The 17,277-nt window shown below is 34.5% G+C and overlaps 1 protein-coding gene across 1 annotated transcript in view; it reads left to right on the forward strand.

Annotated features, from left to right (window-relative positions):
- Positions 1–17,277, forward strand: part of LOC116506152 (neurexin-3-beta-like) — a 503,635-nt gene that overhangs the window by 183,548 nt on the left and 302,810 nt on the right. Inside the window, exon 4 of the mRNA XM_032213810.1 lies at positions 4,647–4,828. Coding sequence (XP_032069701.1) covers positions 4,647–4,828 — 182 coding nt within the window. The remainder of the gene's footprint in view (positions 1–4,646; positions 4,829–17,277) is intronic.

A 17,277-nucleotide genomic window follows, 5' to 3' on the forward strand; every position in this document is an offset into this window, starting at 1 on the left:
CACAATGGTAGCATAAAAATTAGAAAAAAAAAACCCATAAAACATCTAAAAACATTAAGTAAGACAAACAGATTAAAATGATCTAATAGACTGTAAAATCAACAATACAAAATAGAGGCCCTAGAAAAATATTAAGCATCAACCCCAGGCCAGTGATCAAAGCCAGATGGCCAAGTTTTCCAGAACTCTAGGAGTTTATCTCTTGCTGCTGTTCCAAAGATGCTGTTCTGATGTCTTTTCTTCTTTGATTTGTTCCTTCACATTTTGTAAAAAGAGATGGAACTTACTGGGTGACTTTTGACCAATCGCTTTCCCTGTTTCAGAGGTTTGTTGAAAGAATAAAATAGGAGATCCAATTTGTCTTTTCCCAATATTTCCTATATGATGTAGAACCTTTTAATATTTTCATAGATTCACAGAGTCCTGTGCATTTTCATGTCAGACTTCATCTTGTTGGCACTGAAATGTCTTGACAGGTTAGTCATTATAATTGAATGTAATTGCCATTCTCTTGACATGCAGTATGTGCAACCAAGTAGCTCCCTGGAAGAAGTGTGTTCATCAGAGGGAGGGGATAAGAATTATTTTCAAGGGTGAAGCTTACATTCCTGCATTAAAATTTTAATTTCATTTTCTTCTATTTCTTGGCCCCTGCCAACCGTGTGCAGGTATGTGAATGCACAAAATGATAAGAGGTTGACTAAAATTTATGATGTGAAATGGAAGAATGTGACACAGGACTGACATTTTTTTATGTCAATTATAAGTTATACAATCCAGTTCTATGCTACTAGTGAAAAATGAACTAAAATATGAAAAGTCATGGAAGAAAAAAAAAGATTTGTTTTTTAAAAAAGGTGAACTACATTGCTAGCAGGATCCTCTGATGCTACTATAGGCAATTAAAATTGAGCAACGCATCATGTTATAGAATAATAATAAATATAATTCAAAGAGCAAAGTCATTAAAATTTATCCAGTCAACAACCTATTAGAATTGTCTGCATATGGGAAAATACCAGTTTCATTCATTATTGCAAATTACTTAAATATAATTATTAATAATATAAACAATAACAGCAACAATAAAATATTAATTTGGGATAATGTTGCAATTTATACCAACTGGTATATGTTTTGACAGCAGGCAAGTAACATGTTTACAATATCTGAGCATGACCGGTGATATCATTATACATGATATGAAAGAAGGCTTTGCTGGAAGATCACTATAGAAGAGGGTTTACCATATCTGATCCTGCTTTGCTGTGGACATCTCTGATGGAGAACTTCCTTGGAAATAATTGCCTACATCAATATTTTTTTTAAAAATACAATTGTTAAAGTTTATTGATACAAACATAAAAAATGAATACAAAGTAATTAAAAAAATATACGGTAAGCTTTAAAAAATAGAAAGTACAGAGAAAGAAAAAAAGAAAAAGAAAAAGAAAGTGGAAGGAAGGAAGGAAAAAATATATAAAGAAATAAAGTGACTTCTGACTTCATTAAGACAAGTACTTATCATCTTCTCTGATATTACAACAAAATAGGTCTTCTTCCTTCCCATATCTCATCACTTCTTTATAAACAAATTTTAAAAGCCTTGTTGGACCTTATATACCTTTCCTTTTGCTGTTAAGAAAAGTTGAACTTTGAATAGTATTCAAAATTTCTTTTCATTTTCTTTTTGTCACTTCTCATAAACTGCTTCATAAATTTAACATGTCTCTATTTGTAAATCCAAGATAAGAAAGTCATCCAAGTTACTCTTGTGGTGTTTTTTTTTACTTGTATATGCCTTTTAATTAATAAGACATCAGCTGGTTTCATTTTAAATCATTTTTTTTGTAATGAACATTTTCCCACACTTAAAATCTTCATATTTTTAAATAGGATTTCAAACAACCCACAGAAAATATTCTTATAATTCAAAATCTTATTTCAAACCCATTGACCTCTTAATCCATTTATAATTTCCCCCAAAACAGTATTCACCTCTTGACTGTTTATTCCAAAATAATTTTAAGACCTTAAACTTACATAAAACCTTTTTTACCAGGGAGTGAAAGGAATTTCAAATTGCGTAATGAAACTTACCTTTCTGAAGGTTCTTAATATCTAAAAAGCAATTTCCAAAATAATTAAGTATGCAAATTCTTGTAAAGGTCCCAAATTGTTTCTTGGGCAGAGATTGGTTTACCTTGACTCCCAGAGCAATAAAAATCTGCCAAAAACTGTTATGGTTTTCTTTGAGCGAATCACTGTATGGAGCACCTGTGAACTGCCCGGAATTCTCCTTATCCAGAGGGGAATTCTGATCCATTTGTTGGTTCCTTGTTCTACCACTGTTATTGGCTCAGCTCTCCATGAAGTCCCCCATTAGTCCCCCATTGTTTCCTTTTAAGTCCTCTGCAAAGATCCAAATGCTTATGTTGTTAAACATCCCCAATGTTTAACAACATAAGCATTTGGATCTTAGACATTTGCCAAGATCAATCCTTTTCAAACAATATATGTTTGTGTGTGCGTGTGTTTGACTGTGTGCAAGCTGATTTCAGTAAGAATTCTGAAAATCATGGCTTAGAAAAGGCAGAAATCTATCGGCAAAATAATAAGCAGTATTAATAGATACAACCAGGCAGTCAGGGTTATTCATTGAGGACAGTGGTGGGTTCTGGATCCTGTCGCAACCAGTATCCCTTTTAACAGCTGTGTGATGGATATGAAGGACATTTTGACACCGCTCTGCCATGGGTACTCCTGAGACATCCAGTGGATAAAGTGTTGGATTAGGATCTGTGAGACACAGGTACACGTCCATCATCAGCTATGATTATTTACAGCCCATCTTATTTACAGCATTGTCATGATTGCTCTTTGGGGGAAAATTAGAGAAGGGATGCTATACATGTTACTGTAGTCTTCTCTTGGTGAAGTGGGGTGTAAATTTAGCAAATACATGAAATAAATGTGTCTGTTGAATCATCTGTCAGGGTGCTTTGAATTGGATTCCTGCATAGAACAGAAGATTGGATTCTATAGCTTTTCAAATTTTAAAGTTCTACCCTTTAAAAAAAAAGAATTAGCTTATTTCCAGAATATTTCCACTGTGCTGTTCTGTTAATGAGCCATTCTAAGCTCTTACAGTCTTTTAGAAAATTAAGTTATCCATACCAATCATTGGAAGGTATGGTCCTTCTGAAACACATAGAGTGCATAATCATACTTTAATCTCTGCGTGTAGCTGACTGGTTCCTACAGATGCCGTGGTTTAGGTATTTAACTGTGCTGTGGATGTTCTTTGTTTGCTTTGCAAGTAAAACAATAATGAAATAGTGGGCACTTGGTGGTGCCTGCTAGCTCTCTTTATTGCAGATGCTATTTTTCTTTATTTGGCAACTGACACCTGAAACAGACTTAAACAGAATGTGAAAAATAAAACCTATTTCATGTAATATATCTTTCTTTAAAAGGAGCTGCCACTTATTTGCTTGTGTTTCTCTTGCCAATCTTGCTATCTCTTGCTCTGTAAACTCACTGGGATTCCCAAACACAGCATGAATATTCATTTTAGCAATTCTTGGGAAATATTTAACGAATTCAAAAAGATTATCGCAATGTATATAGCATTCATTCAGTAAGGCTGAATAATGTTGTTCTCCCCAATATCTTATATTTACTTTTAGAGGAAATTACTGGTCAGAAATTTGATGGTTTTGCTTGATACCCTTTCTGTTCCCCAGTGAAAAACTTGTTTTCCATTTTTCCCCAACCACAGGCCATGCTCTGCTTAATGAAGAAAAGCTAAATTAATGAATTACTTGATTAGAAGATGATCCTGATTTGTTTTATCCTTGATAAAAAAATTAATAAAATACCAACTTCTCCATCCAAAGCTATACTGAAAGATTTTTCTTCTTCTCCCATAATGATTGTGCTTTTGTGTGTTAATGGCATATATATCCAGAAGCCACACTTTTTTAAAAAAAGGCAGAGCCAGGATAAAAAAAGTCATTAATTCTATTACTAGCTTCTGATTAAAATCAACTGGTTGTAAAATAGCCAGTTAATAATAACCTTCAAAGGTTATTGAACCTTATTATTAATAACCTTTTGTAAAGTTAACTGTTTACTCCCAAGCAGTAACTAATGTTAAAGGGAAGTGATTTTATGGCTATCTATAACCATTTGTATCTCTCACCTCTCCCCATGTTTTTAACATAATTAATTTTTCTGCTGTTTTTTCAATATAAGATGATGATCCTAAACCCATATATTTTCCAGTAATTATAAGAGTGGGGTGGTGGCTTACTCTTACATACAGTAACTATGGTATTTGCCAGAAACATGAAATGAATTTTTTAGGCAAAAGAAACCTAACTTGATGGTTTGTCAGTGGGTAAAACCTTTTAGAAATAATGTAATTATTATGTAGTTGAGTCTACCAATGCTCACACTTTGCATATGCTTTGTTATTAATTCATTTTGTTCACATCTTTAATTCAAACTGACACAGCGCCCGAAGGCTTTCATAACTTTCTCTAATGGAATTTTGCACTTATATCTAATACTATTGGACGCAGTTGAAATGTTAATATAACTGGCTAAGTTACCTCTATATGTTTTTTATGTGTGTGTTGCAGCTGGGGCCACATATATCTTTGGGAAAAGTGGAGGCCTCATCCTGTATACTTGGCCAGCAAATGATAGACCCAGCACAAGGACAGACCGCTTAGCTGTTGGGTTCAGCACAACAGTCAAAGATGGCATCTTGGTACGGATTGACAGCGCCCCTGGCCTTACTGACTTTTTACAACTTCATATAGTAAGTACAGATCTTTTATCCTTCATTTTGCCTTCGGTTTTAATGGCTACACAAATGCATTTAAACAGCCAAAGAAGAAAATAAAACAAAAACAAAATCCTACTTATAAAGTACATATTTCTAACAAATGTCATCTTAAACACCAATTAAAAATTGTTTTTTTTTTCCAATAGTGTACATAAAATGTATCCTGGATGAGTCTAAAGATAATCTAAGCCTTTAAGTCTGCTTGTTTAATATTGTCTTAATAAAAGCAACTATAGTTTACATTGGACAAAATCTAAATTTATACTTTTGTAGGGTCAGACCAGCGTCTCTTTGTCCATTGCACTCTTATGACTTTGTTGTTGTTTTTTCCTGTGACTCCACTGGCCAGGTCCCATTACTAGATATGGACATAGGGCAGTAACTGGTACATTCTCTGGAGTCAACAAAACAGCATTTGCACTTTTTTCCTGTGCCTCCCTCAGTACATGCCAAACCCCCACCCCATTACATGTATTTTCACCTGTGGTTTACTTGGAATATCCAGATGACATATGGGTCCTGATAGAGAACTGTTGATTGCATTATAGAAGAAACATAAAAAGAAGCTAGAATAGTCTTAAGAAATGGCAAATTAAAGAGGGTGGAAGCTAACTAACATTTCAGTCTCAGCAACCATATATTAGTAACTAGTACATACATCTGGAAACTGGTGCTCTCTAGATTTTTTAGATTTATAGTTTTCAGATTTGTCAGCCAGAATGTCTAATACCTGGTATTTCTGGGATTTGAAGTCCAATAAACCTGAGATAGACTGCATTGGGTATTAGTCTCCAATTTTATTGACTGTGGGGTAATGGATATCTGATCATAAAACAGTGAAACTGAAAATGACTCAAAGATACACATAAATGAGGATGAATAAGGAACCAATTTATGGTTTATTGTGTAATGTAAATATTGGGGAAAAAAATACCAGCATCTCCTTGCTACCTATTTAACATGCCATCCTTACCACTCCTATTCTTGATTTCTGAAAAAAAAAACTTCCATGCATTATTTTAGACTTCCCCAAATTAAACTCCAGAGTAACTAAGATTCAAGATACTATATTATTTAGTATAAACATTTAATACATACATGGATGTTCTTCAATCTGGCATGGTTCATAAAATATATAGAAATACCCAGCTCCAACAGTATTTTTTGGAGTTCAAGTAAAAAAAGTTCATTATTTCAAAATCTCTTTTTAGATTATTGTGCTATGTTCTGCTTTTGTTTGTTCTTCATCAATGTTTGGAAACTACATTTTATTCTAAAGTGCTGGTCAACTTGGATTTCATAATAAGATTACAATGGTGCTATATTACACTGTTTTTCAGTAATAATTGAATTGCATTTTTTTATTTACTAAATGTTTTGGGTCATATGGAAAACCAACTCTTTGTTCATGTACAGGATCATCATGTTATGATGATCACTGACTGAAGGCCACTATATCCCATTTTCTTAAGAAACAAAGTTGTTGAGTATTTAGGAGAAGACCTTTCCTCATATTAGCACTTTGATTATGGGACTGTCTCTTGACAAGAGTGAAATTGGATCCTTCGATAGGGCATTGTGCAGAGTTCTCTGAGATTTTCTAAATTGTCAAGTCTTCTAATACCACATTGTTTAATAACGCTCTAATTTTAATTCCATTCTCAAATTTCATTGAATGAATGTTTGGTCTTGGTGGAGAAAGCAATTTTCAAGTTTAATGAAATAAACACAAAAGAATGTTATCCTACTGCAATCTCATTTGATTTGTTTCCTATCAGCAATACATGCTTTTCTATAATCAGTTTTACAACATTGGAACTGTTATCTTGGTTTTCATGTCTTTGTCCTTATGAATGAGTTTTAGTCTACATCTACCCAGACACTTATCTTTTTTTTTTGCAGTAACAGTATAATCTTTATGGATTTGCTTCAGTTTATTCTTTATTGCTGTATTAGTATTTAAAACACCTCTGTTTATTATTGCGTAAGTATTTTTTTAAAAAAATCCTTAAGATCGAGAATGCCTATGACTTTTAGAGCAAAATGAAATAACGAACCTCCTACATAAAGAATACACATATAAATACACAGACATATTCTCTCATAATCAAACACATAAAAAACATACAATAATATGATAGCAATTTCCAGTTCCTAATTGGTATTTCTCTGATAATGTCTCCCTTGAAATCTTAAAGGCAGTTCCGGGGATTCTCAGGACACATTATAACACATATTTTCTTATATGCGTATGAATAAAAAAAAAATCTTATTAATTTTTTCATGACTATAATTTATGAAAAATCTTTTTGGATTCATTTTTTGAAAATTATGAGTCCTTTAAATACTCAGAGATTTATGTGCTCAGGCATCTATTTTGTATGTATCTCTCTCTCGCACACAGACACATACAAAGGGAAGGAGCAAGGAAAGGAAAGAGGGAGAGAGAGAGAGAGAGAGAGAGAGAGAATAGATGGCATACTTCCAGAATGATTCAGTTCATCAATTGATATTAATAGTTAGGTGGGATTAAATGTATCCTTAGAAAGGATGCAGTGCTATTTTGTTACTGTTCCACCTTGGGAGACGAATGACATGTCTCTGTTGGAGGTAGACTGATTTCAGTCCTTCAAGATAGGCCAGGCCAAGAAACACATTCCATAAAATTATTGGAATACAACTTTATAGTTTAAGCTAATGGAATATTGAGAGTTTTTGTCTCCTTCTTCTTATACCCAAGAGAATCAATGTGCGACAATCTTCAATTTTTTTTCATTCCATCCTCCTTTCCAAGATAAGCTGAATTTAATGTAACAGCTATTGAACACTTTTTTTATCCCAAGCCAACTCTGTCTCCAGAAGTTTTGAACTAACCCAAAGTGCTTCTATATGTGCATTTACTCTACTCCACCCTACTGCACCAACAGTGATGTGTGATCTACAAGAAGCAAAAATTGCTCATAGAAAATAAAGCAAGGATTCAGTAAGGCATCTGTGGCTTATGAAAGAGATTGTACTGCTGACATCTAAGAAGATACAAATCATTTTCCTGGTTTTTTAGAGCTTTATATTTCTGCCTATCAACTAAGTATTTATTGCAACCTATTCTTTCAGTATTTGTAAAAGAAATAGATGTGTACTGATTCTCCAACAGATGTTAAGGATGGAATCTGGTAAGATAAAAACCAGGAATACCCAGTTTATAGCAAATGCTTATATAAACAAGTCTATGTGACTGCATGTCTTACTTGAGAAAGCTTGGAAGAAAAAGCCCAAAATTTAAATTCTGAAGCATAACCCGATAGAAGGGCTTTGACTTGTCTGCACTGCACAGAAGTAAACTATGTCCATACTAGTTCCCTGATCCATCAATATAGTCCCTTCAACAATGAAGGCAATGCAGTTTTTTTCTGACATCATCTGTTTTTAACATATCCATGTTGGCTTCTAGAAATAGTTTTATTCCTTTCTAAGTGCTTATAAATTCACTGCTTGGTTTTCTTTTCGAGTATTCCCAGATATTAATGTCATGCTGATTGGTCAGTAATTTCCTGGATCCAATATTTCCCCTTTTTTTGAAGATTGGAACTACATCAGTTCATTTCCAGTCTGCTGGTAGTTCCTGATGCTTCAGGGGGTTTAAAGGATTGTGCTCGGTGGCTCTGAGATCACATCTGCCAGCTCCTTCAGAAACATAGCATGTAATCCATTTGGTGCTAGCAATTTGAATTCATCTAGAGTGCATTGGTGGCTTGTAGAGTTAAGACACTGGGTTGGAGGTTAGCAAGCCTGTGTTTGGAACCTAAGTGCTGCCATGGGATAGGACATGACCAACTGGGTGTTCCCAGGTCAATAGTGATGTCACCAGCTAATCCTTTCAACCCGGACGAGCGTTGGTGCTTCTGACATGAGTGCAATGTGATCTAGAGTGGATCGATTGACATATATTCTGGTATATCTTCTATCTTGGCAATATCTTCTGGTATTGCTTTTGATAGGTAGGGCTATTTTTTTTTCTTTTTCATAAAAATAGATGCAAAGAATGAATTATGCTCATTCTTGTCATCTTCTCCCTTTAGCGGACCAATTGTTTCCTTGATTTTTTTCCCTTGTTGCTTACATGTTGAACATGGGCACATGGTAATCATAACATATGGAATTAACCCAATTTTCTTGGTTTGCATGATATCATTAACTATAATCTAACCACATAGGCTGAGTTTATGCAGTATATTAGGCTAATTCTTTTGAATTCTCCCGCATTTCTCTTCCTTGAAGGATAGACATTGATTGACTCCACATACAGTACATAAAAGAAAGAGTAAAGAAAAACTCACAAAACAAGAGAAAATAAATAGGAAATCAAACGCGTTAATTAGAATATGTCAAATAGTTTTCTAATCAGTATTCCCAGTGGGAAAATACTTGTTCAGTAAAAGAATGATATCAGCGCCCTCTGTCATTGATGGCTAATGAGTATCCATCCATCTTTTCATCATTTTTGTACATTATCTAATTCTGTTTGTATACCATAACAATTTAACTTGTGTTAGTGTTATTTTTGACCTATAGCTCAGCTTGAATATTTGCAAAAGCCAATGAGTCTTCCAAAACATAATTAATATGTCAAATAACTTTTGTCCAAGAGACCAAGTATAAAATAAAACTACACTGTGAGAATCATAATTTAATTATAATTATATAGTGTATTTGAGTAATTGTATTAATTACAATTTTAATGTAATTCAAAACTAACAATATGACAATTACAATATGTATAAGAAAATGTAAAATATGGATGCTAAAATGGCATTCCAGATGTTCAGGTATCAGACTCTTCAATTCCTTATTTCATTTTTCTTATGCTTCAGTACATTCTGACAACTTTTAATAAAATGGCTGTAATGGCAAATTTTGAATATGTAGGACTTGATATTTTTTGACCTTAGAAAAAAGGATCATTTTAAAATCTCCTTCTCTGACAATGAAACATTTCTGAACAAAAAGGCAGAAAGTGGGGAACTTTCTCATTAAAACAATTATAATAATTCATGATAATTATTTAAAAAGTTTTAATAAATAGAATAATACTTTATAGTCTAAATTATCACTGTTAAGTCTTTATTTTTTAAGTAGTACCCTGTTTTCCAGAAAATAAGCCCTCCCCGGATAATAAGCCCTCCCTGAAAATATTGCAACACAGCAGCAGCCATGAGGTGACCAGGCTCACCACCTCCTGCACCTCAAAAATGATAAGACCTCTCCAAAAATAAGGCCAAATGCTTATTTTGTAAGTCAAAAGAAAATAACGCCCTGTCTTATTTTCAGGAAAACATGGCAACATTATCCAACATGCTCAGTTTAAATGAAGCCATCTATGAATGCTGCTGAAAATCTGAGATATATATATCTTGGTATTGTATTCTCAACCTGACATCTTTGTTTTTATGGATACCTTTGAAATTGACCAAAATGAACATAGTAGTTTCACGATATTTAGACTTAGATAAATTAATATCATATTCAAAAGAGACCATAAAAGCCTATTTTTTTTATCTGGAGGGGTCAGATTTATCTACAACTTCCAATAGCTAATATTGCATAATGTCTTTTTATTCAATGCATACAGGTATCAAGTCATGATTCTTGCTAAGTTGCCTAACTGTAAATGCTAAAATGTCCAAATCAAATCAAATAATAAAAGAGAGAAGCTACAATACTGCCTTATACTTCCAATGAAAAGGAGTTAAAGCTCAATTATATATTGAACTATATAATTCAATATATGAGTAAGCCCTTACATATTTTTGAGATGAGTAAACAGTTGTAAGCCTAGAATTTTTGAGAAAAATATTGAAAAAATAAAGAAATAGGAATCACTAATAATGCATCAAAAGTCTTCTTCTCTGTCTAGTTAACTACACATCACTTTTCTTTGTTTTATTAATTCAGAGTCAGCCCTTTATGATAAATCCTGCTTGTATAAAATCTTCCTAGTACATTCTAGATTTGCTTAACAAGAAATCTCATATAAACTTTATATTTAAATTTAAAATAAAGTTTTAACATCTACATTCAATAATCAATTAGGTAGAATTGGCAGAAAAATGTATATGATTCCTATCTGATTTATAAATTACAGTAATGCAAGTTTTCTTAAGAGACACTAATGGAACACTAGCTTCAAACACATTGTTAAAATATACAAGCCAAAATCATTTCTTTTCTTTATACCATTCCTCTTACCATTATGTAAGATAATGTTTTAATTAAAACAAGTAGTCATTCTTTGTATTAATATGTTTATTTTCTTTTAACTGAATATAGATAAAAAATAACTCATTGTGTTGATTACCAAACACAAATTCAACAGAGAGGAAAAATAAATGAAACTATTTCCAATTCTGCCCTTTACTCTCCAGTTCTCCTGCCATCCTTTGATAAAACAAAGGCTAATGCAATTGCCAGTACTGGTTTAGCTTCTGGTCCAGTTGGGAAGCACAGATGTTGGTCTAGATTTCCCAAAAGAGCATCCCTCCAGCTTATATCCAATTCACTTTAAACAAGGATCCTGCTTAACTTGTTTAACACTCAAACAACCAGGGGGAATTTTAGGTTGCAATTTAGTTCAGTTAATCCATTCAATTAAAAAAATACAATCATAGTTGTGAATGGACAAGAACTATTTGCATTAAAATAAAACACTAACCACATAACTAACCTAAACTTTATAACATGGTACAAAGTTACCAATAGAATTTTAACAGAAGCTTTTGAAATCAATGGGAAGGAATCCCTCCGTGACACTGACTGATCCTCTGTGTACATGGCTGAGATAGTAGTCTGTCTCTGCCTCTTTCCTCCAACAGCTGGAGCAACTCCTTAAAGCAGGGGTCTCTAACCCCCGGTCTGCAGACCAGCACTGATCTGTGGTATGCCAGTCACTCATCGGCACAAACAAGCAAAGCTCCATCTGTGGAATATAGGCAGCAAGCAAAATCACGCCCCCTTTTTGGCTGCTTGATCCTTCTTGAAATCTTCATCCTGGCTTATCCAAGTCCTATTTCTCCTCCTCTTCTTGGCTATGTAAGCTATGATCCACTGTCAGCCAAATACCCTGGACACTTCAGTTCCATCAGGAGTAAAGCTTCACGTTATCTACATTGACTAAGTGTACCAAATGATCCAAATCCCTCCCAAGTTGTTTCTTTCCCTTGTAGTTGCTGGGAGGCATATTAGCAGGATAGTTTGCTGCTGGAACAAAACCCTGTTTTGTCCCTTTCACTTGTTATGTATAAATAATTTTTCTCTTAACTGGAGCTTTGCCTCTTATCTTCTTCAGTCTTCCCAGGTTCCACTAATTATTCCCTCCACTTCAGGCTAACTACCTATTCTTTCCTGTGTGTATGTTTCTGTACAGGTAGTCCTCATTATACAACAGTTCATTTAGGGACCATTCAAAGTGACTTGGGACTTTTTCAAAGTGACTTTTTTCACAGTAACACCTGTTACGGCATCCCGCTGGCCACATGATTTACATTCGGATGCTTAACAACTGGTTCATATTTATGAATGTTGCAGTATCCCAGGGCCACGTGATCATCTTTTGTGACCTCCAGGCAAGCAAAATCAATGGGGAAGCCAGATTCACTTAATAATTGTGTAACTAACTTAACAGACACAGTGATTCACTTAACAAATGAAGCAAGAAAGGTCGCAAACTTCACTTAACAAATTTCTCACTCAGCAACATAAATTGTGGTGGTAAGTGGAGGAATACCTGTATGGGTCAAGACGTGCACCCACAGCTCCACAGTTTTCCCTCAAATATTGAATTTTGTTTCTTCTTTGTTTTGGAGGGCAGGCTCCTTGTCTGAAGCTTTCCAGATCTCCATGGTGGCACAGTGGTTAGAATGCAGCACTGCAGGCTTCTTCTGCTGACTGTCAGCTGCCTGCAAATCTCATCAGGTTCAAGGTTGACTCAGCCTTCTATCCTTCCAAGCTTGTTGTGGGCAATAGGCTGACTCTTAAACTGCTTAGAGAGAGTTATAAAGCATTGTGAAGCGGTATATAAATCTAAGTGCTATTGCTATCTCTTTCTTCACTCTCTTCTGTAAGTAAGGAGAGAGGGGGAAGCATATATATCTGAGGATCCTCTTTCGTCTGCTTTTAATTCCAGATACAAACTTACACACTCAGATACTTAACATCAGCAAGTTAATTTCCTTTTTTCCCATGGCAACACCCTACCATTTTGCATCAGAATCATTCCCAAATCTATTGCAACTTTCTGGGTACATTACAGTTTTAAAACACACTATTGCTTTAGTGTGATAGTGAAACTTTACCATCGTGAGAACCAAGAAAAAAAACCATTTGTTTAGCCCTCATTTGTTCTCCTTTTAAACAAACTGTCAAATCATTCTTTTGATGTCCCCCATTTTTTTAAGGGAGGGTGAGATAAATTTTAGTTGCTTTAATGACAATTTAACTGCTCAAATTTCATTTTTTTAATTGTTACCACTTTGTCATATCTGCAGAGTGGGATAATAAAAAAAAATGTTAGAAACAAAGATATTCAGGACACTTAAATTTTTGCAGACTTTTTAAACTGCTGGGAAATAAAATGCATGTTCACCTGGCATTGCAATGACATTAGCAGGATAATAGACAGGTAATTCTGGAGAACCCTTCTAGGATGGAAATGCTCTGATCAAGATAGCCAGAGCAAGATAGCTTGAGGGTTTTAATAATGAGTTTTACACAGAAAAAACTTTACACCACAAAAGGTGGTGAAGATACATCTGTTAAGACTAATGTATAAACAAGGACACATGCTGGGCTCACTCATTGGTTTAATTCATGATTTGTTTTAATGATTGTTTGTTAAATAAGCCATAATGCCCAGCTTGGTACCTAATGTTATCTATAAATATCACAGTGCCAGGATTTACATCTTAACTGTGAATTATCAACGTTTCAAGTTAGTCCCATTTCTGGAGATATGATATAAAACAGAATTGTGCTGCATGTTAGAAGCACTCCCCCCATTTATACTCTAAATATAAATAAAGAAAATATCCCAAAAAACATTAGAGAGAAAAAAGCAATGAATTCATGACTTTTCAACTGAGCTTCCAGTTTCTGGCCTGTGCATGCATGCCAGTCACCTGGTCTTCCATTTCTGGCATGCATGCACAACAGGATCTGTTCTTCCAGTTTCTGATGCTCCCTTGTATGCAAAGACCAGCTGGCCAGCGCACATGTGCACACCGGAGGCCAGAAGAGCAATGGGTGACGGCTAGCATGCCTGGAAAGATGGCTCTGCATGCCACTTCTGGCACATGTGCCACAGGTTTGCCATCATGGCCCTATGTAATACCCACCATCATGGCCCTATGTAATACCTATGTTTAAAATGGCATAATATTTGTGAATATAATCCATTAAAGCTTGAAAAGTGTTTATTTGTACCCAATTTTATTAGCCAACTGTGCACATCATTGGCCTATTTAGCAAGGGAAGTTTTCCCTGTCATGGGGATAAGATCGATAATTGGGTATGCAAAGTCTTTCCCCTTTCCATTCTTCATTACAGCTGAAACAACATCCAATTGTCTTGCTGACTCCCCACATTAACACTTCAATCCCATCTTTTTTTCTTTCTTTCTTTTCCTTCCTCCCACTTTTTTGCTGCTGCTGCTAGTATACCAAGTGCAGAGCACACTGTGCAGCAGTGCAAGAAATAACTCTGTGAAGCCCTATAGCTAAATATGATGGATTTCTGATCCCCAGGTGCAGTCAACCAGCATGGATGCTCTGTGCATTGATATGGCAATTCATTAACCAACTCTCCAATAGATATCATATACTAAATCCCAGTGTTTCCAATTGCTGAATGGAGAGAACTTCTTAATGCTACTTTGATGGGTAAATGGCAATAGAAACTGTATGGCTGAATTATTACCAAGGTCAATAAAGGCTGATAAATTGGAGTAGCTGTTTGTGAGGGGAAAAAAGGCAGGTTTTGGAGTGATCCTTGAACTGCTATCCCCTTGGGGAAATATAATCAGTTAGAAATCAAATGTATGAAATGTTATGTACTGTTGTGTGACAATCCTAAATAGTAGTGTCAATTAAACAAGGATTGGAGTTTTGAGGGATTTCCCCCCGCTCCACGGCTGCAAATTATAAGCTGTGAAGTATGCATCCAAATATACGTATTGTATAATGCTTAATTTACAGCTGTGTTAGTTAAGGTAAGGTCATCTTTCACCTGCACATTTATGAATAGTGCTTTAAATATTTTATTCCCGTTTCCTATTTATAAAGAATTCAAAGCACTTTTGTCAAGACAGATACAACCGATCAGTAGGAGATGCTTTTAATGTCACTTCCTCTTCATGCTAAGGAAAGGCTCTTTGTTTCTGTCTTGCTCTGTTAGGAAATATAAATAATAACATAAAATCTGCAACAGATTAAACCTGAAATCTTTGCATCGCTACTCTTTTAAGAAACTACTTGATGCTTGGGGAGTCAGGTTTTTGTTCTACATTCTTTTTTTTTCACACATGATGTAAGCAAATGTATAACAATAGGAAAATTTGTCCTGAAGAAAGGAAGTGAGTACCATTTTGAAAATTTCAAAATACCTAAAAATCAGAGATATATACGTCTCTTGCTGAAAATATATGAGAGTGAAATTCACACATTATAATATGCCATGTAGTAAATGCAGTTATTGCTTGAACATCTTACTGACTGCATGCTGAAACCTCTCAGTTCTTTTTCTTTATCACAATAGCCAATTATCCAGCAGAAGAAGGCAAGCCATGGAGTTGTTATGTTTATATACTTGGTATAATTTTTATGGAAACTGTAAAGAAAGTTCTGAAGCCATTTTTAGTGACTTCACTGGGCTGCATGAAAGTAACTAGACTGTTCCCAAGAAACATTTTCAAAATCCATGTTTCTTTACACTTTCCCTGCCCTTTTTTCTTATGCTCTCATAATAATCACCTGCACAGAATTATATGTCCTGTAATCAAAGCTTCACATTTCTTAGATCTTAGCATTACCTGCATATTAACATACAATATTTAGATCTCCAACCTTGCTGTTAATGGATACAGGAATAGAAGTAATTTACTGGCCACTTAAAAATGCCTTTTGGAGGAAATTAAAGTAGTGCAATTATTGGTTTAATTTATCTCAAGTTTGATGTCTTGATCAGATGATTGCATTGAAGGGCTAACCACAATCTGATATTATGCCATATTGTGTATATATATTAAGACAGTGGTATTAATTACTAAAGAAAAAAAAGTCAAATTAAACATCAGAACACATTTGCAGGATGTCTTTCTTCTCGTAGAGTTTATTTTGAAAAGAGCTAATAAAAGGGGTTACATTTCACTGATGCAGATCTTTAATAACATTTCTGGAATAGAATGTTAATTAACCCTTATGATATCTCTATTTGAGGTAGAGCTTTGAGAATTGCATCAATTTGCAAGAGAGAAAAGGTGTGATATATACATATGGAGAATGATCAAATTAGTCAAAAATGACCTGTAAATAAATTTGTTTTTCTGATGCATTTATTTCATGTATACTCAGTCAAACATTGAGGTAATTAAATATAGTGCCAAGCTAAGAAATTATCCTGTATTTTATCTCAACTTGGTGAAAGAAAAATTACTTTAGACTTCAGCTCAAAGGTGAAGAGAAGCTTGGAGAAATTGTAATGAAGTTTGAGGTAGCCCTGCACTTAATTATCCTCCCTTATAGTCACTTAGATAGTGAGATGGGCAGTGCCTAAATTTGATAAATAAAATTGAAAAAAATAAATAAAAAGTTGTTGAAGTGTATGTATATTTGTCTTTTTTCTTCATATAATCCAGCATCTCTATTTAATATTTTAAAAGTGCAATTAAACTTGAAAATATATCACAAAACAACTCCTTACACTGGGGGTTATTTAAGTACCAATACTGTTATTGTTATTGCTAAAATAGTCTTTTGTTGAAAATCTATTGGACTGTTATTCCTTCACTCAAACAATTTGGAGAAACCATAAAGCTGTGAGGGACTATTTAGGCCAGGAAGACTAACTCCTCTACTTAGCACAGAAATCAAGATTAAAGGATCCTGGACTGGTGTGGAATGGGACAATTTGGTGTGGCCAACTTACAGCCAACTTGCCATGGCCAACTCACCATGGGACAACACATTGCATCCTTTCTTCAATGATTCTATTCTATCATTTCTTTGATATTAGCATAAATCTTGTCCCGTGGTGAATTGTCCCACTGTGAGTTATCTGTAGCAAGTTATGAGTTGACAGCAGCAGTTTGGTATGAAGAATTGGTCATGGCAAGTTGACTTATACTCAAATTGGTGGGTATTGGGATTATCTGCTTA

This window comes from Thamnophis elegans, chromosome 1 (assembly GCF_009769535.1).
Source record: "Thamnophis elegans isolate rThaEle1 chromosome 1, rThaEle1.pri, whole genome shotgun sequence".
Lineage (NCBI taxonomy): Eukaryota > Metazoa > Chordata > Lepidosauria > Squamata > Colubridae > Thamnophis > Thamnophis elegans.